The sequence below is a fragment of the Microtus oregoni genome, unplaced genomic scaffold (assembly GCF_018167655.1).
Source record: "Microtus oregoni isolate MIOR12 unplaced genomic scaffold, Mior012 000095F_ref0000231, whole genome shotgun sequence".
NCBI lineage: Eukaryota > Metazoa > Chordata > Mammalia > Rodentia > Cricetidae > Microtus > Microtus oregoni.
This window is the reverse complement of record NW_024544708.1, coordinates 4008895-4028411: the sequence shown is the minus strand read 5'-3', so window position 1 is coordinate 4028411 and position 19517 is coordinate 4008895. Positions and strand designations below refer to the sequence as shown.

General features: G+C 46.5%; 1 protein-coding gene across 1 annotated transcript in view; it reads right to left on the bottom strand.

Moving 5' to 3' along the window:
- Positions 1–478: 478 nt before the first annotated feature.
- The window catches only part of LOC121442790 (A-kinase anchor protein inhibitor 1-like), a 52298-nt gene continuing 33259 nt past the window's right edge, over positions 479–19517 (bottom strand). Inside the window, exon 2 of the mRNA XM_041644403.1 lies at positions 479–2465. Coding sequence (XP_041500337.1) covers positions 2272–2465 — 194 coding nt within the window. The 3' untranslated portion in view covers positions 479–2271. The remainder of the gene's footprint in view (positions 2466–19517) is intronic.

The following is a 19517-nucleotide window of genomic DNA, read 5'->3' as shown; positions in this document are numbered from 1 at the left end:
TTTCCACTTCAGGAAAATCGTAATAAACACTTGACAGGCCAGATCTCCTTACCTCTCTCTCTGCTTCTTAGTTCATTTCTTGCATTGTGATGCACACCTTTAATCCCAGCATTCAGGAGGCAGAGGCAGGGGGATGTCTGTGAGTTAGAGGCCAGCCTGGTCTATATAGTTCTAGGACAGCCAGGGCTACACAGTGAAATCCTATCTGAAACAAAATATAATAAGTACGCTCCTTTTCTATAGTCAAAGCTCTCCTTAGTCAAGGTAAAGGGACATTAAACAGTTGGCACTTTGCCTGTGGTCTGGAAGAGTTTGAAGATACATTTCCCTGGAAAGGCTTTATGCAGGTAAGAGTCAAATGTAATATGAGTCAAAAAGAACGTATAGAAAACTGCTTTACATTGATACATGTTTCAAAGCTAGATATAATTTATTTATAAATAGTATTTAGATACAGAAATCAATAATATTTCCCAGATCCCTTGTTTATTAGTACATACACGCCAGAGAAGAAAGGTAACGTATTTATGTTTCTGCCATTTGACAGTAAAGCAAGGTTGGGCAGAGTCGGCTGTCTTAGCAGAGACACAGGGTCAGGCCACCTGCAAACTACAGGCACGGGGTATGTTTCTTATTTGTGGGCACATATGAAAAATTTCTCCAAATACACTTATTCCCGTTGCCCATGCTATGAGACTGCCATAAATTCAGCCATATGATTTTAGGTTGACTTAAGTTCGTTCTTTAATTGCCATGAGTTCTGCTTTTTAAAAAAAATTGATGAATAAACAATATCTAAAATTTAACCCTCTCTTTTCTCCCTCGTGAATTCTCTCCCAGGATGAATTTGTTCCACCTGTGCATCACCCAATATAGTCTAATGTGGTGAAGGTAATTTTTTTTTCATTTATTGTTATCTGTAGTATCCCCGGCCGCACATAGTAGGGCAGATTTGAATTTCGGAGATGTGTCACTAGCAATATGTGGCTTTTAGAGTGAATGCCAGTGTAGACACCGATACTCTGTAGCCTGGAGGGTTTTAACCAAGGTTGACGTCTTCCTCTGTCCCCAGTAGCACCAACTCAGCAGTTTTCACGAAGCACAGTAAAGGAGGCTCTAAAAGACTCGAGAGAGACACCTGCTGTCCACACGGGAGCAGCAGGAGGTTCTCATGATGAATGGAGGTGGCTGGGTTGGCACACGTGCACACACGTCTCTCCAAATGCCTTCAGCCCGCAGCCATGTTACTCTCCTCATTCCATTCGCACGCCTCGGAGAATTAAAAAGAAAAAAACAAAGTTTCCCGTGTCTTCCCAGTTTTTATTCCCAGCCTTATAATTTTGAGAATGTTAAAAGAAAAAAGTCACGCTGATTCTTTTCGTGGGAGAGGGAAATCTATCAGTAAGGGACTAGCGAAGATGCAGAGCTGGGTGATAGCATAGCCAGCACTGGGCTCAGCCTGGCCAAGGAGACTGCCCTCTCCAGCTTCAAGGGTCGGTAAGTCCAGGATGGGGAGCAGCTAGAAGCTCAGAGTGTGTGCTGTTCCCTTTAGACTGCCAAAGAAAACTCATGTGTGCAGGTTCTGCCATCTCTTTTAATCTCGAGTTAAGAAGAAATATCCGTACTGTCCCCACCAGATCTCTGCACAGAAGGTAAATGCCAACAAACAGCTCAGAGAACAGAGAAAAGACTGAGGTCTCACACGGCATAAACACAGTCCTTCCTGGGAGAAATATAAACGTAAGCTCTAGTACAGGGCTGGGGCTGGATTCTGCTCTGCGCAGTTTGACCTTGAACCTGAACTCTCAGAAGGAAAGTCACCAAGTGTCTGTTTGAACAGGGCTAAAGCTCCAGTCCCTCATCTTTCTAGTGTGTCTTTTAATATTTATGAAGAACACAGAACCACCCTCAGTGACTCAGAAGGGCAATAAAGACCGCTGGTTGAATTCATGGGAAAAAAATGCATAAATAAACAAGACATAGAATCCTTTTTTTTTTTTTTAAGAAATAGGAAAATAGGTTGTGTAACAAAATGACGTCTGCAGTGTGAGAGCCACATCTGGCTCAGCTGCTCCCAGAGTCTCCCCACAGATATGAAGAGTCCCTAATGCAGGTTTGCAAACCACAGCTCATCACAAAGACTAGCATGAACTCATCCTACTGATGGGCATCCATGACACTTTGGCTTGCTTCTAGGCAACATCTGGTGGCACGTCCTACACTACCAGAAAAGGCAGAAACCAAGATGACAAGAGCCAGACCCAGCACCTATTACTTCTTCTCGTGCTTCTTGATCAGCTCGCACCCTCCCAGCCGGCCCCTGGCCCGGCTGTCACCGGGTCTGCCTTCCCTCCGCAGGCTCTCCTGGGAGACTTGCTGCATGGCTCGCAGGATGGCGTTCTGTACAATCTGCTTGCTGGCATGCTGAAGCTTCACCTCCTCTGGCTCAGTCCCAGGCTTCTCACCTAGGCAAAGGCATGAAAAGGAAGAGAGAAGTCCATTTCAGGAGCTGTGTCTCTGGAGGGGTAGGGGAAGCCCTCATAACAGAAGCTGCTATTGAGCCACTCCATTGATTTGCCCTGCACTGAACCCTAGTTAATGTTCTCGCCATCCTAGAATGTCCAACTGCTAGAGGTGGTCACAGGACAGCCCTGGGTATTGAAGTCCTCTGAGAAGTCTGTTAGGAAGGGACATAGGCACACCTCAAGTGTTCATCCCTAAGGACACGTGCATGAGAACACTAAATGGACTAAGTAGGAGATATACATCATATATATCATACATGCAGCACATGATTCTATATATATTACATATAATCAAAGGCAAAGGGGCCATGAAGTCAAGAGTGAGGGTAGAGGGACATGAGAGGAATGGAAGGGAACGGGAGGAATGAATATGATGTGTAGCACGATTATTAAAAACCTAAGGCAGATATTGGGGCTCAACCTGAAGGTCAGAAAACCGAAACAGTCAGCCACTGGCCCTTACCTTGACCCCAATCCAAAATGGCTATCTACCTCCAGGAATCTCAGAATGAGACTGTGAGTAAGAGCTGTCTCCTCCCATTTTATATTCCTCTCTAGGGCTGGGATTAAAAGTGTGCACCATTACCACTCGGTTTCTATGGCAACTAGTGTGGCAACTGGGATTAAATGTGTGTGTCACCCCTGCCTGGTCTGTAAGGCTGGCCAGGGTAGCTGTTTTGCTCTCTGATCTTCAGGCAAGCTTTATTTATTAAAATACAATGAAGTATCACTACGATGATGTAAATAACACAGTCATATAAGAAATTTTCAAGAAAATAATTAAAAAAGAAGAAAGAGACAACAAGGGACTGCTAGTAGAAGAATGTTATTATTGTTGTTGCTGTTTCTTTTATTTTATTTATTTATTTATTTATTTATTGGTTTTTTCGAGACAGGGTTTCTCTGTAGCTTTTGGAGCCTGTCCTGGAACTAGCTCTTGTAGACCAGGCTGGCCTCGAACTCTCAGAGATCCGCCTGCCTCTGCCTCCCGAGTGCTGGGATTAAAGGCGTGCGCCACCACCGCCCGGCTTCTTTTATTTATTTTTTTTTTGAGAGTTTAATATAGTTACAGCATTTTCCCTTTTCCCATTCTTCCCTCCAAAATCTCCCATATATCCCTCCTTTCTGTTCAAAGTCAGGGCCTCTTCATTGAGTGTTGTCATATACATATATGTGTATATGTATATATTCCTAAACATACCCCACTCAGTCTATTTCATGTCACTGATATGTCTGTGTTTCTGGTCTGATAAAAAAAAAATCAGAAACTACACCCAGAAAATTTCAACAACATTGCTGCCTAAACACGGGCTGAATTCAAGGGCAACAGCAATAGACACACTAAGGTGGATGAGAGAAAGCCCCTGAGGCCTCACCCCTACACAAAGCACTCCAGGCAACTAAGGAATGCTGAGTGCAGTAGAAACAGTCTCCCCAGAGAAGAGCACACCAACTGCTATCCAATAGCGAATGGTCAGCCTAGGAAAATTAGGGCCTCATTCCAAACCTCCTACCCCACACAGCCATGCAGTCTTGTGCAAGACCCTTAACCTTTTGACATTCACTTGCACACCCATTACAGAAGATTGCCATGGGGCAAAGTGATGTAACATCTATTCAGAACTCTGAGCAGATTCTGGTACCAGGTAAGCGTCTAGGGAAAGACTGTCACGGTGTATTAGTGAGGGGGCAGACTACATTGTGGGAACAGAGAGACGGAAGCATGAGACTGCTCCAAGGACGAGGAGACTTATACTCTCCCCTGTAGCACTGCAGATAGACTCCAGTGTGTCTGGTTTGTGGCCCTGGGTTATCTGGGGACTTTTCTTCCTCCTGTGTCATTATCCCGATGTTCGATACAATATGACCTTCACCTGCATAAGGGAAAAAGCACCATCCCAGCTGGAGTTGGAAGGAAACAAAAGATAGTTTCCTTTTGAAGACTTGTTAAAGAAGCCAGGCGTAGTGGTGCACACTAGTAATCCTTCACGTGGAGGTAAAGGCAAGAGGGTCAGGAGTTCAAGGTTGTCCTCAGCAGTGAAGTGAATCTTAAATGAGAAAGAGCACCATCTACGTTGAGCACTGACCTAATATTTAAGCTAAGTTATCCATTCTTCACTCCGCCATTACAAATATAAATGGATTAATAAGTCAAAGTTGGTGTACGCCATAGTCTATGGGGCCCCTCAATAGCCAGGCTGGCGTAGCTGATGCCCTCTGTGAACTAATCTCTCATTGTCCTCATGACCTTTTTGTCTTGGGTCATGAATATTCACTTGCAGAGGAGATGAAGAACAAAGTCACTTGTAAGGAAGGCACAAAGGAAGAGAAGCGACCAAAAGCACTTAAGAGACCACTGAAGAAAAAGAAACGTGCGTACTTATGCATCCAGCATTTGGGTGCAGCCCCTGCCTCTCTCCTAGGCTATAAAGAAAGGGACAGGGCAGTGACTGTAGGGACATGAGTCCCATAGACAACTTCTAGCCTCAGCCATTGCATTATCTGGGTTATCCTTTGCCAAGACAGAGTCAGCTCTCATCCGTGGCTACCAGCCGACAACCTCTCCTGTTCTTCTATGCTCTCCCCAGTTCCATGGTGCTCACTCAAGTCTCTGCTTCTCTGTAACTTGTCTTGTTTCCTGATTTTACAGGCTTCTCAGTGGCATCCTGTATCATGAGTTCTAAGAGGTCTTAATAATGAGCCCAGAGTCAGATATAGGGAAGATGCTGAGAGATCAGAGAGACAGAAGAGCAAAACCACAGCCGCCTTACCTACTCAGCTTCCCAGCCAAAAAGAGAGTGAGTTCCTGTCTCCTCCTACCCTATCACTCCCTCTCTCTGCCCAGCCATATCACTTCCTGTCTATAAAGGTTGTTCTGATTCTTTAAGAGACAAGCCACATCCACTCCCTCCCCCATCTGATGAGACAGGCTGATCTTCAGCTTCCAGCCTGAGTTCTCTCTCTTTTCCAGCTCTCTCTTGGAGAGGCAAATTACATCTCTCCCTTCTTACCTCTCTCTCTCTCTCTCTCTCTCTTTCTCTCTCTCTTTCTCTCTCTCTCCTCTTCTCCCCTTCTCCCCTCCCTTCCATACCACTAAATAAATATCCAATCTCACTCTGCATGGTGTGCCTATCCGTCTGTCTCTCGCCGGCCAGCCACCATATGGCTCGCTGCTGCCGGGGAACAGCCACCTTCAGCGACCTGCCACGTGGTCTCGTGCACCATTCCTGCCTGGGACTGGCAGCTTTCGGGATCCCGCAGCAAGCAACTTGGGGATCTGCAGCATTTTTAATTTTTTAATTACACTGTCTGTCTGTATAGACCTCCAGGTCTGCTTCTATGTTTAGCTAGTGGCTAACTGCCCTCTGATCTTCAGGCAACCTTTATTTGTACAAACAAGATATCACCACAGTATCCCAGCTACCTGGCCCTTATATCTTAAGCTGAAATTTTCAGGAGGGAGTGTTAGACCTAGCGCATCACCACCAACCTTAGAAAGGCAGGGTCAATTGTTATAACTAATCCTCTGTCTGTCACTTTTTCTGATCCATTCATCTGTAGGAGGTCAAACCTACAGGTAAAAAAACAGCTCCTTGAAAGAAGAAAAATCATTTGGGCCCTTGAAATGTAGGCAGAACATGTGTTCTTTGCCCAACATAGTACTGATGTCTAAGCCAAGAATTCATTTGCAGGAACACAGTGTTGGAGAAAATCCTAGTGGAGATGCAGTTTCTCCCGTGAGTATAGAGTGAAGATGTGTAGTAAAACCCGACAGAAGGCAGAGGCAGCCACAGAAATGCTTGGAGCCTTGCCACTTACTTACAGGCATTTAACTTGCTGCAAGGTAATGTTCACCTACGCATTTTAGGTGGCCCACTGCCTGGTTTTTAATGATGCAAATGTCCTCTAGACTAAGTGGCATTTTAAATACTATTTACCTGTTCCACAAAGATGACGAATTGATTTAATTAGCTCTGAAGTCAAAACGCCCAATGCAAAGTCAAGAATGTGATACAGTTCAATTGGTCTTCAGTGTCTTCCTGTGGAGAATTGTTAGTCCCTCCCCCTGCCTGAGCACCCAGAATGCCTTGCTTTCCAGGGTCCATCAGTCCTAATCTGTGGATGTCCAGCACTTCGGAAGTCAACATGAGCTCTGCTACTTCCTGTTATCCTTGCCAGAGCTTCCTCCTCAGTGCCTGTCTCACGCCCCTGGAGCTCAAATTCTAATTGGTCTTAATAAATAAAACCCGGAGTCAGATATTAGAGGACGAAAGCTGAAGGATCAGATAAGCAGAGAGGTCAGCCACTAGAGAGACCTTTTGCCTCTACCGATGCTCAGGGGACTGCATCTGTCTCTACCAAGCCTCAGACAGCAATGAGCTCTTGCCTCCTCCCGCCTTATCGTCCTCTCTTGCTCAGCCATATCACTCCTGTCTCCACCTCCCTGGTGCTGGGATTAAAGGAGTGGGATCCCAAGTGCTGGGAGCACCTTTGTCTGAATTCTGTTTCTCTTTTAGATAGATTCAATTTGGTGTGGCCCAGGGTGGCCTTGGACTAACAGAGATTCCTCTGCCTCTGTCTCCTGAGTCCTAGGACTTAAGGTGTATGCCACCACTCCCTGGCCTCTAGTGGCTGAGCTTTGCACTCTGATCTTCAGGCAAGCTTTATTTGTTAAAAACATAAACAAGGGCTGGAGAGATGGCTCAGAGGTTAAGAGCATTGCCTGCTCTTCCAAAGGTCCTGAGTTCAATTCCCAGCAACCACATGGTGGCTCACAACCATCTGGAATGAGGTCTGGTGCCCTCTTCTGGCCTGCAGACATACACACAGACAGAATATTGTATACATAATAAATAAATAAATATTTAAAAAAACATAAACAAAATATCACTACACTCACCCTGGTGGAAAGTGTCTAAAGAATTTAATTGACACCTGGCTCATTTGGTTGCTGTCTAGATGGGACTGGGAATTTCCCTGAGGACCTGATGATTGGATACCTAGCCGGGTCATGCACGGTAGGCCAGCTACGGACTGGCACTAGGGCCTGGGGGTTGCCATAGTCCAGGAACAAATTCACCTTACTAAAGGTGAACTTGAGGTATCTTGAATCTCTATCTATCTATCTATCTATCTATCTATCTATCTATCTATCTCTATCTGTGTGTGTGTCTTTCTCTCTATCTCTGTCTCTCTTTCTCTGTGTGTGTGTGTCTTTCTCTCTATCTCTGTCTCTCTTTCTCTGTATGTGTGTGTCCTTCTCTCTGTCTCTCTCTGTCTCTCTCTCTGTCTCTCTCTCTCTCTCTCTCACACACACACACACACACACTTGAGAGTTATAAAAAGTTAATAAACTTGTTAACTCTTGCCGCCCTCCAGACCCCAGCCTTTACCTCTTTGTTAGTTCTTTATTTCTCTTTCATCCCAATTCCCCCACCCCAGGACCCTCTCAAGAACCTTTTTTAAGCTGGTCCTGCTCAGCTAATAATTGGTATTAATCTTTATGGGTAACTTAAAATTATGCATCTAACAACTATAGGAAGACACAAATTTGCATCAGTCCTTAACTGCTGAAACCTAAATGCTGTTTACCTCTGACAAGTTCACCTTGTTATACTCTCCTGCAGTGGGGGTTGATACGGGGTCTTGTTGCCATTCAGTTTAGAGACAGGATCTGAATGGTGACTTTACCTGCATCACACAGAGAGTGGCAGAGGCTGTGACATCAACAGTACCTCTAGGCTCTCATTACTGTCTGACGGGTCACCAAATCTGCCAGGGGGTCACCAAATCTGCCAGAGGGTCACCAAATCTGCTAGAGGATCACTAAACCTGCCAGGGGTCACCAAATCTGCCAGAGGGTCACCAAATCTGCCAGGGGGTCGCCAAATCTGCCAGAGGGTCACCAAATCTGCCAGGGGCTCACCAAATCTGCCAGAGGTAAACATTCTCATCAGGACAGCAGAGGGCCCACCACCTATGCCCCACCATGCTCTCGATATATCAAGTTGCCAGTGGCAACCAGCCAGGCATTTGTTATCATCTGACATTATAAAGACAGTGTTGTCATTCGTCAATGACCAGAAGATGAGACACAGAGGAGGAGAATTAATTCTGGCCCCTTTAATAATGGAAAACACAGTCTTTTCTCGGCTCGGCGCACACAGGAATTTTTCATGAAGGACCAGATGTTAAGTCTCGCCCATCTGTGCCCATGGCTAATGAAGCCCTGCTGCCTGCCCCACTTTGGAACTGAGAATGGTAAAGCTCCAGCCCCTGCTTTTCCAGCTTGATGCTAACCACCCTAATCCACGCTTTCCCACACACACACACCATAACCACATCAGGGGGAGAGTTTAGAGTCTCCAAAAGTAGTTTTGATGACATAGTATCATCAGCAAGTGAAGAACACTTCTGATCATATTTAAGCAGTATCCTGTTATTATAGCTCCCACACCTACCAAATCACGTGTGGGGTAGCAAGAAGGCCCAGTGTCTCTGTCTGCAGTGGCCAGGAATACTATTTCTGTCGGGTCCAGCCCTATGGGTCCTTGTGCTCCAGAGGAGGGGATGTGGATTGAGGAGAGGAATAGACAAGAGACAACAGAGGGAATCTGTAGAGCATCCAGTGAATACTGCATTCAGCCTCAAGTTCACTATTCAAAGTTCTCATATACCCCCGTCACAAGGGGGATGGCAAAGGATTTCTTTACCATGATACAAAGAACAAACAAAACAATTTCCTCCTCACCTCTCTAAACATCAAACCACACACTTGGTCAAAACATACTTTTGCCCAGGCAGAACGTCCTGTAACCACTACTTAGGTCAAGCATCCTGTCCCACAACCTTGAAGGAGCAAGACTAGATCTGAGCTCTCTGACCTTTAGCCAAGGTGGAACAGATTCATTCTGAGGGCTCCAGCATATGTCAGGGCACGGCTACTCTCATAAACTGTATGGAGCTTGTTAAAATTTCCTACAGTGCAAAATAAAAAGAATCACAAAGACTTTTTAATTAATAGTTTCCTCGATGGTTTCACACACGAATGTAATACGGTCAGGTTACGTTTGTCCACCACCCATTTTTGTCCTCCTCCAACCCACACAAAGCCCTCTCCTCCCACCAAATCTCCACCCTTTCTTCCTGTCATTTTTTTGTGTTTTTTTTTTTCACTTTGTTATCAGCTGGGCTTAACCAGTGTCACCAGAGCCCCGTGAGCTGCCAGGAGTGTGGCGCTCTCCTCTAGAGCATGGATTACACGGTGGTTACAGCACAGAAGACAATGAATTAGCTTTTCTCCCCCAGTAGCCCTGGCCTGCCATCAGTTCCCCTATATGGGAGCCCCTCTCTCATCTATGACTGAATATTTAGACGCTCAGCCTGAGAACCACAGAGATAGTTACAGAACACTTCAGTGCAGGGCACCGCTCAGTGGACCAGAGCCCTGCGGGCTGAAGCATTTCTGTTTGTGTATCCACCCAGAAAATAATTACAGGGCATTTTCTGTAGCATGAAAACTAGCTTGGGAGTACAGAGGTCAAAATATTGAACAGAACAGACATGAACCCTGCCTTTTTTTTTTTCTCATATAATCTTACAGAAGAGTAGGGTTTAAACTGAGTAACTGAACAGGTTTAGAATTTTTGAGCTGGGGCACACACTGTGACAGAGGAAAAACCACAAAGGTGACTGATCTAGTCCAGGGTAAGAGCAATAGCTTCCCAGACAAGAAGCCTCTGTGTTAACAAGGCACTAATCTGTGAAAGTGCAGCCACGAGAACAAGAAAGCAAGAAGAGGTGAGGCCAGGAGGTCAGAGTGGAAAGCCCCAGGAGCGTGCAAAAGCGACGCTCACCGAGACATGAGGACACCTGAGTGTCTGGGAGGAGGAGACACGGGGTCCCACAGGAAAGGAGGCCAACCCAGACGGTTCGGGCTATGGAAGGACTCGAGATGCCTTTGAGGGGCTTTTGTGGCAAAGAAACATGACCGTCAAATCTATACCACCACACATCATAGCTGGGGAAACCCAAGGAGATCTGAGTCACTGGAAATCTGTAGGATCTGGACAAGGCCTGGAAAGACAGATGGAATTTAGACTGCCAAGGGGAAAACAAACTGAGTCTTTCTTGGCCCCAGATGACAGGGTAGGCACGGGGCTCGCTACTAGCGCCAAGGAAGGCTTTTAGCTTTAGAGCCGCTAAATGATTTCAGCGCATAATTTAATTTCTACAACATCACTGGGTTGCAGTGCCCTAGGGAAGCCATACAGAATAGTGCCAATATAACCTGGAAAGGAAACAGCAGTTTTAATCTAGGAATCGGATTTGATTATTTCGGGCACAAAAGACCGAGGTAATTGGAGAAAAGTCAATGAATGGAAGGATCCAAGTTAGCAGCTACCAACATCAGTTATAAAGCAACCTACTCAGGAAAGTGCGGGAGCGTAGTTTCCAACCGTCTAGAAAAGCACCATCCAGGAACAACCCAATAAATACGTGCACATTTGATTCCTGAGACACACAGCAACGGGTCTGAGTCACCCAGAACTTTGACTAATTCACACTCTCCATAATTATTTCCAGGTAGATTTGATGTCTATATTAAATATAAATTTGGAGCACAGAGAATGTTTTGCACAGTGAAACTGCTCCTATGTAATAATAGGCACTTGTCATGGTCTACTTGCCCAAACCCACGGGGGCTCGTGTGGGGAAAGAGCCTTAAGATGTCACAGACTTTAGATGTGTGATACCCACGGGTCACTGTGTGGAGTGGAGGGTGGTAACTGTGGGAAGTTGTGCATGAGCAGAGATGAAGAGCACATGGAAAACCCGTGTCTTTTTAATTCTGTTGTGAACCTGAAATTGCTCCAGAATAGTAAATTCTTTATTTTTGTTATTTCTTAATATGTTGATGGGGGACTCGTGTGTGGATGTTGTTTTAGGTGGAGATCAGAGGATAACCGTGGGTATCCGTCCTTTTCTTCCACCGTGTGAGAAAGGATTTTATTGTCCTCCCCTGCATCCCCCAGGCAAGTTGTCTGCCCTACTCCTCTTCCCTTCTAGAAATTTTATTTCTGTCTCCCATGTACACTTGGCGTCTAGGTGGATCCTAAGGGTCAGAACTCCAGTTGTCAAACCTGCGGAGCAAGTACTTAACCCATTCAACCATCTCCCCTGCCCTAAACACCAATGAATTCTTAGAAGAAAAGGGCACAACAAGCAATGTTTGTTAAGGGGGGGGCGGGTCAGACTAGGGAAACACAGAATGGAGTTGAGGGTTTGAAGGGATGGGGAGAATCAACAAATTCTGCAGTGGTAGAAGTTGGAGCACAGCAAATGTTCATGAAAATCTTATGTTGGTGATGTTTATTTTTTTCTTTTTTTGGGGGGGGGGGGTTTCGAGACAGGGTTTCTCTGTGGCTTTGGAGCCTCTCCTGGAACTAGCTCTGTAGACCAGGCTGGTCTCAAACTCACAGAGACCTGCCTGCCTCTGCCTCCCAAGTGCTGGGATTAAAGGCGTGCATGTTGGTGATGTTTAAATGTTGTATTTTTTCTGAGCACGTGGAGAACAAGAAACTCAAGCAAAAGTGGGTTGAGTCCACAGAGCCCCAAAGCTGGGTTCTGTTGAGTACAGGGCAGAATGGAGTTAGCAGAGATTTGGGTTCCTGCCTTTCACACCATCCCTTCCAACGCCTACTTTCGGGTGGTCAACAGTTGGAGAATATTCCAGAGAAGGGCGCAGTTAGGAATGGCGAGCCACCAGAATAGGAAATCAAGAATCTGTACAGCAGTGGGGCTTGTGAACTTTGGGCAGAATAAACCTTCCCTCCCTTCTCCTAGGCCAGAGTGCGTGACACTTCCAGGCGCGCCTCCAGGTACGCGTCCTTGCGCAACACAGCCTCAAGCTAGGCCCCGCGGCCCGGCCCCAAAGGCGCTCGGTAGAGCGCGGGCCCCATAGGGTGGAAGGGAAAAGCCAGCACCAAGTGGCCTTGCTCCAGTCGGATAGAAACCAGAGGGACCGAGCCTCCGCTCATGGAGCCTCTGCTGCGCCCTGCCGGTCACTCAGTGCTGCCGCAGCTTCGAAGACCCAGAGGTCGTAGGGTTGAGCTGAATGTCCTGACCCCTGGACTCGGGGAGACAGTGGTGTTGCGGTTTTATTTTATCAAACCACTTAAACTGCCCCAAGGACCGTGTTTGCCAGGCCACTTATTAAAAATGGATTTACAGTTCCTGTTTTGAGATCAGAAGCAATCCAGAGGCTTCTTGCCCTCAGATTTGAAAAAAAAAAATTTACTTGACCGCACTGCCAAAGATCTTAAATAGTTAACAAAATACTCTGCTCTCCTAGGTAAAATTAGCCAGATACTGGCCCTCCTCACCTACCGGGATGGTGGGAAGAATCAATATGAGTACAAATTGCACGAATGGTTTTAAATGAACCCTTAAAACCACCGCCTCGCGCTGCCCCTCCCTAGAAAGCGCTGTGGCATAGCGATAGTCACCATCTTTGGCTAAAGAGAGATTCAAGTTCCCGGAAACAGCCATTGGAGAGTACGGTGTTAACCGAATCAACTCTCACAAGTCACTCATGGTCTCTGGAAAAAGAAATCACATAGGAAGAAAGATAATAGACGAAGGTGTATACTGAGCTATTTCCTTCTTTCCTGGAACAAAGAGGCTCCAGAACTTTGGAAATAATCCTTTTGTAATGTCAAAGTATCTCGTGTGTTCTCCTTACACACCGATGAAAAGAGGCTATGAATTAGGTCATGTGTCCATGAATCTGGATAGTAATAACTCATATTCATTTTAAAATATTCAGGTGAGGCCAGGTGGTGGTGGCACACTCCTTTAATCTTAGGACTCGGGAGGCAGAGGCAGGTAGAACTCTGTGAGTTCGAGGCCAGCCTGGTCTGCAAGATCTAGTTCCAGGACAGTCTCCAAAGCTACAGAGAAACCCTGTCTTGAAAAATCAATACACACACACACACACACACACACATATATATATATATATTCAGGTGAAACTATGTTTCATATATGGACATCCATAGCACAAACATGGAGTGGTGGTTTGAATGAGAATGGCCTCCCCAGGAGTATTTATTAGAAGACTTGGGTCACAATTGGTGGACCGGCTTGGGAAGAATTAGGAGGTGTGGCCTTGCTGGAGGAGGTGTGTCTCTGGGGGTAGACAGGCTTCGAGGTCTCAAAGGTCCACACCACTCCCAGTTACCTCATTTTCTGCCTCCTGCCTGTGAATCAGAGTGTGTAAGTTCTCCGTTGCTACTCTAGCGCCACGCCTGCCTACCACCGTCCTTCCTGTCAGGATGAGGATAGATGAAAGTCCTGTGGAACCATGAGCCTGCAGATCAAATGCTTTCTCTCGTAAGTTGTCTGGGTCATGGTGTGCCGGGAGCCGTTTCCTCCTAGGATTATTGCAGGAACCATCGCCCTGGGGAGTCTGCAGAGAACCCCACACCCCTAATTGTGTTAGGAATCGTTTTATTGACAGAGCCTACCCCACAGTCAATTAGCTGTTAATAGAGAGTTATCTGTTAGCAGAACCCACCCCACATTCCAAACTAGCTAGAGAACTAGGTGTGTCAACCTGTGAACTCCTGGCCTACGTGACCTGACCAAACGTAACCTCCAGGCCTACGCGACCAACATGAACCACGTGACCAACGTGAACCACGTGGCAAGAGTCCAGGCCCCTGTGCCCACCCCCCCCAATTCCTTATCCTATATAAGCTGTAACCTGTCTCTAATAAACGGAGGCTCTGACAAACCTAGCATGGCCTCCTTCTTCTCTCTTATCCCATTATCTTCCAGATAGTGCCTCTCCGGGACCCTGGAATAACTGACTGCAGGGTGGGTTACAACCCCTAGACTAAGTAACCCACCCAAAGGCAATTTACAATGGTGTCTCTTCACAACAATAGAAAGTAATTAAGACACACAGCATTCTGTCCCCTAGACAGTGTGTGGGCTGCCTTGTGCCCCACCAATCCTGTCCCCTAAATAGTGCATGGCCTGCCTAGTGCCCAATGGGCTGGCATCTGAAGCAACCTTAAAAAGAAAAAAAAAGCGAATTAATTCCTAATGGTGAATTTGCAAAACCCTTATGGAGTCGGGGACAGGGTCACGATCATAGGTGTCCACTAGCTGGGTATCATTTCCAGTCTCTCCCATACATCTACAGCATGATAACTAAATGGCCAGTTCTTTAATGTTTGTACATAGTAGATACCTTCAGGGGTGGCTAGGATTTCTCTCAATTTTAAAATTAAACTGTATGTATTTGTCTTGGGTTGGGGCATGCTCATGCATGTGTCACGGGACCCATGTCAATATCACATACAACTGGTAGGAGTAATTTTTCTCCTTCCACTGTCTGGGTCTCAGGTCAAACTTGGGTCATCATATTTGGTAGCAAGCACCTCTACCCCAGACCATCTTGCAGGCCCAATTTCTTATGTGTTTTCAGTGTACTATGAACTATGTTTAGCATATGAAAGAACTAATGGATCTAAACATCAATCCCATTTTCAATTTCTTTCCCTTGTCTAGTTGCTCTGTTTAAAACTTTTAGTGGTGTTAGTGAGAACACCATGAGTATTTTAAAAGAAATGTTTTCAGGTTTCCCCGTTCCATAAAATATGGACTGTGGTTCGTCATCGGAAGGCTCCATTGTGTTGAGGTGTGATTGTTTCTTTTATTCCTAGTTTGCTTGGTGCTTTTATTTTGAAAGGATGTTGAACTTTATAAAATGCTTTTTACTGAATCTATGGCATTGATCATGTGGTTTTGATCCCTCTTTCTGGTGTGCTATATTATGGTCATTGATTTGTGTGTGTTGAAACACCCTTGCAGCCCACATGGTCATGGTGTGGTGGTTTGAGAAGGTATGGCTTCTATAGACTCACGTCTTTGAAAGTGTAGCCCATCCAAGGGAGTGGCACTATTAGAATGGGTGACCTTGTTGGAGAAAGTGTGTCACTGTGGGGGTAGGCTTTGATGTCTCCTATGTGTTCAAACTATGCCCAGTGGGACACAGTCTCCTTCTACTGCCTGCAGATCAAGATACAGTACTCTCAGCTCCTTCTCCAGCACCATGTCTGCCTGCATGCCACCATGTCCTGCCATGAATATAGTGGACTAAATCTCTGAAACTGCAAACCAGCCCCAATCAAATGGTTTCCTTTATAAGAACTGCCATGGTCATGGTGTCTCTTCACAGCAATAAAAGCCTAACTAAGACATGTGGTGACTGACATTTATGATGTGTTATTGAAATTGACTTGCTAGGGTTTTATTAAGAATATCAGCATCTCTGCCCCCATGGGCTTTTTGTTGCATCCTTGTTTGGTTTGGGCAAGAAGATGGCGCTTGCCTCATAGTGTGAATTTGGCAAGTGTCTTTCCCTTTCAGACTTGTGGAGGAGCTGTGCAAGAACTGGCACTGGCTCTCCCTGGAAGCGTCTTTGGGAACTAGAGGCACAGAGTATCAAGTCTGATCCTGACTAAAGTAGTGTGGTGGTGTCCTTTCCCTGTGGCCTTGCCTGGGGCTCTCGAGCTCTGCAATAAGAACTAAGAGCCCGGGGGCTTTCTCCTCTCCACAGGAAACAGACAACACATTGAAGTAGTCTCCCACTCACTTCCTCATAGTCCCTTGTTCCAACTTAAGTGGCCATCTTGTCTTTGAACTTCCCTTAGCTCAGCCAAGAAGGCCATTTGAAATCTCAGCACTCTGGAAGTGGATCTCTGTGAGTTCAAGGCCAGCCTGCTCTACGGAGCAAGCTCCAGGACGGACAGGCTCCAAAACTACAAGGAAACCCTGTCTGGAAAAAAAAAAAGAAAAAGAAAGAAAAGAAAAATGAATCATGTAAATCATACCCTGCTCGGGACTCTCTCACCAAATTTGAAATGCATGCTCAGTATCCTGATAAAGAGTCCTGGCTTTCAGGGCCTGCTTGACGGCCTTGTCCTTACTCCCACCCCAGCTGATGTGGGTCTCTCTGTGATTTTCAAACTATCATGCAGGATATCTGGTTCATAGTTTGTGACTGGCATGTGACCACCTACTGTGAGCCCAAGCCAGTTTCTTCCTTCCTATGAAAAGAGAAAACCCTCATCTGGCTGTAATTCATAGTGAATGTGGCTGCTCTCCTTAGCACAGTCAAACCCAAGTGCGACACCTTGGGTTTGTTCCCTTCTTTCCCCAACACCTTACGTTCCCAGGGGACAGTTAGTAAGTGAGCCTTGCTCAGGGGATGACAATACCAGTAACTTTCCATTCTGCTCTAACTCCTCCTCTCTTGGCTCCCATTAATCTTCATTCTTGCCCTCCTTGGCCCTTCTGTTGCTTGGCCACAGTGGACTAAAGAACATGAAGAAAGGAAGGGCCTGAGAGATGATCTTTGAACACCAGTTCCAGCTCTCTGCAGGGAAACTGAAGGACACAAGCAGGAGTCAGGCTGTTAGAAACCTTCAATTTTCAGGCCTCGGCCACAGAGCTGATGTCTAGCTTCGAGATTTTTTTACTAAGTTTCCATCTCGATGTAGCAGCTTCAGAATCCCCCCATCTCTGCCTCCTTTTGCATCTCAGTAAGCCTCTTACAGGGGGGAGGGTTCCTGTTCTCTCCTCATGCAGGGGTGGAGGGTTCCTGTTCTCAGCTCACACAGGGGTGGAGGGTTCCTGTTCTCAGCTCACACAGGGGTGGAGGGTTCCTGTTCTCTCCTCATGCAGAGGTGGAGGGTTCCTGTTCTCAGCTCACACAGGGCTGGAGGGTTCCTGTTCTCAGCTCACACAGGGCTGGAGGGTTCCTGTTCTCAGCTCACACAGGGGTGGAGGGTTCCTGTTCTCAGCTCACGCAGGGCTGGAGGGTTCCTGTTCTCAGCTCACACAGGGGTGGAGGGTTCCTGTTCTCTCCTCATGCAGAGGTGGAGGGTTCCTGTTCTCAGCTCACACAGGGCTGGAGGGTTCCTGTTCTCAGCTCACACAGGGCTGGAGGGTTCCTGTTCTCAGCTCACACAGGGGTGGAGGGTTCCTGTTCTCAGCTCACGCAGGGCTGGAGGGTTCCTGTTCTCAGCTCACACAGGGCTGGAGGGTTCCTGTTCTCAACTCATGCAGGGGTGGAGGGTTCCTGTTCTCAGCTCACACAGGGCTGGAGGGTTCCTGTTCTCAGCTCATACAGGGGTGGAGGGTTCCTGTTCTCAGCTCATACAGGGGTGGAGGGTTCCTGTTCTCAGCTCACACAGGGCTGGAGGGTTCCTGTTCTCAGCTCACACAGAGGTGGAGGGTTCCTGTTCTCAACTCATGCAGGGGTGGAGGGTTCCTGTTCTCAGCTCATGCAGGGGTGGAGGGTTCCTGTTCTCAGCTCACACAGGGCTGGAGGGTTCCTGTTCTCAACTCATGCAGGGGTGGAGGGTTCCTGTTCTCAGCTCACACAGGGCTGGAGGGTTCCTGTTCTCAGCTCATACAGGGGTGGAGGGTTCCTGTTCTCAGCTCATACAGGGGTGGAGGGTTCCTGTTCTCAGCTCACACAGAGGTGGAGGGTTCCTGTTCTCAACTCATGCAGGGGTGGAGGGTTCCTGTTCTCAGCTCATGCAGGGATGGAGGGTTCCTGTTCTCAGCTCATACAGGGGTGGAGGGTTCCTGTTCTCAGCTCATACAGGGGTGGAGGGTTCCTGTTCTCAGCTCATACAGGGGTGGAGGGTTCCTGTTCTCAGCTCATACAGGGGTGGAGGGTTCCTGTTCTCAGCTCACACAGAGGTGGAGGGTTCCTGTTCTCAGCTCACACAGGGCTGAAAGGTTCCTGTTCTCAACTCATGCAGGGGTGGAGGGTTCTTATTCTCTGCTCTGTCCACATGGACTTGGGTGCTTTTCAGAATAAGAGCACACTGGCCCCTTTTAGTTGGTTCTAGGGAGCTTCCCAGTTGTTTTTGCTTTTATCGCCTGGCCACTTCCTATGAGCACACACTCAATGAGGTTATGAACTCCCAGAACCCTGAGCGTATTGGTCATGACTACTGAGGAGTCCAAGAATAAGAATATAGAAATGTAGATTTCAGAAATAATAATGTAGAAATAAAGAAATGCAAAGTTGTAAGCCTAAGAGAATGAGAGCAGCCTGTCCGCAGCTTTCTCAGCAGCTTAAGGATTAACTATTAACAGTGGGTTACTTTGCTTCACAGATAGCTTTGTTTGCAAGTCAGAAGCAGCCCTCTGCAAACTGGTGGGTCGGCTTTTAAATACCTACCCTGGCCACTGATGGCCAACAATTGATGTTAGCTGAGTTAACTTTTAAATGATGGGATGTACCTGACGTTTTGGTTGTGCGTTTTCCCATACCCTTCCTCGCTATGTGAAACACTGTATCAGGGGAGATGCAGAGCTTTGGTAAACACCATCAGGGAGCACTAGGGGAAATCAATGGACTAAATCCAAACACTAGTTTAACTGAAAAACTCTGTAAATGGAAATTGTAATAAAAAAAAAAACAGGCAATGCGTACCTGAGTTTTATCTCAAGATTGTAAAAATTCCTTTGTTCGTACCTAATGCTTGTTGCTTTCTGCTATTGAAAAGGGGGAGTTCAAAAACCGTCCTTTGCCACAGCCTTGCAAGTCCATCCATCTCTGGCTGTGGGCTCAGCTAGCTGATAAGCTTTTTCTACCCCAGGGAGATTTATTTCTTTAATCTTTTATTTTTTTTTCCTGGAATAAAGTTTGCTTCTGGTTTAATAAACTTTGGTGGTCTGTCCCTCATCTTTGTGTGACCCCTGTAAACCCAACAATGATCAAGTTTTGCCAACTTCTGAGGCCCTGTAACCATCAGCGTGGCCTGAGAAAACCCTCATCCAAGACCCCATCCATTCAAATCTCACTTCTGCAGCTACCCAGCTTTGACTGAGCACATGTCAACCTTCTCATCCTTTCACAAAACAAAGTGAAAACATCTGACCCATCTTTCAAGCATGGAA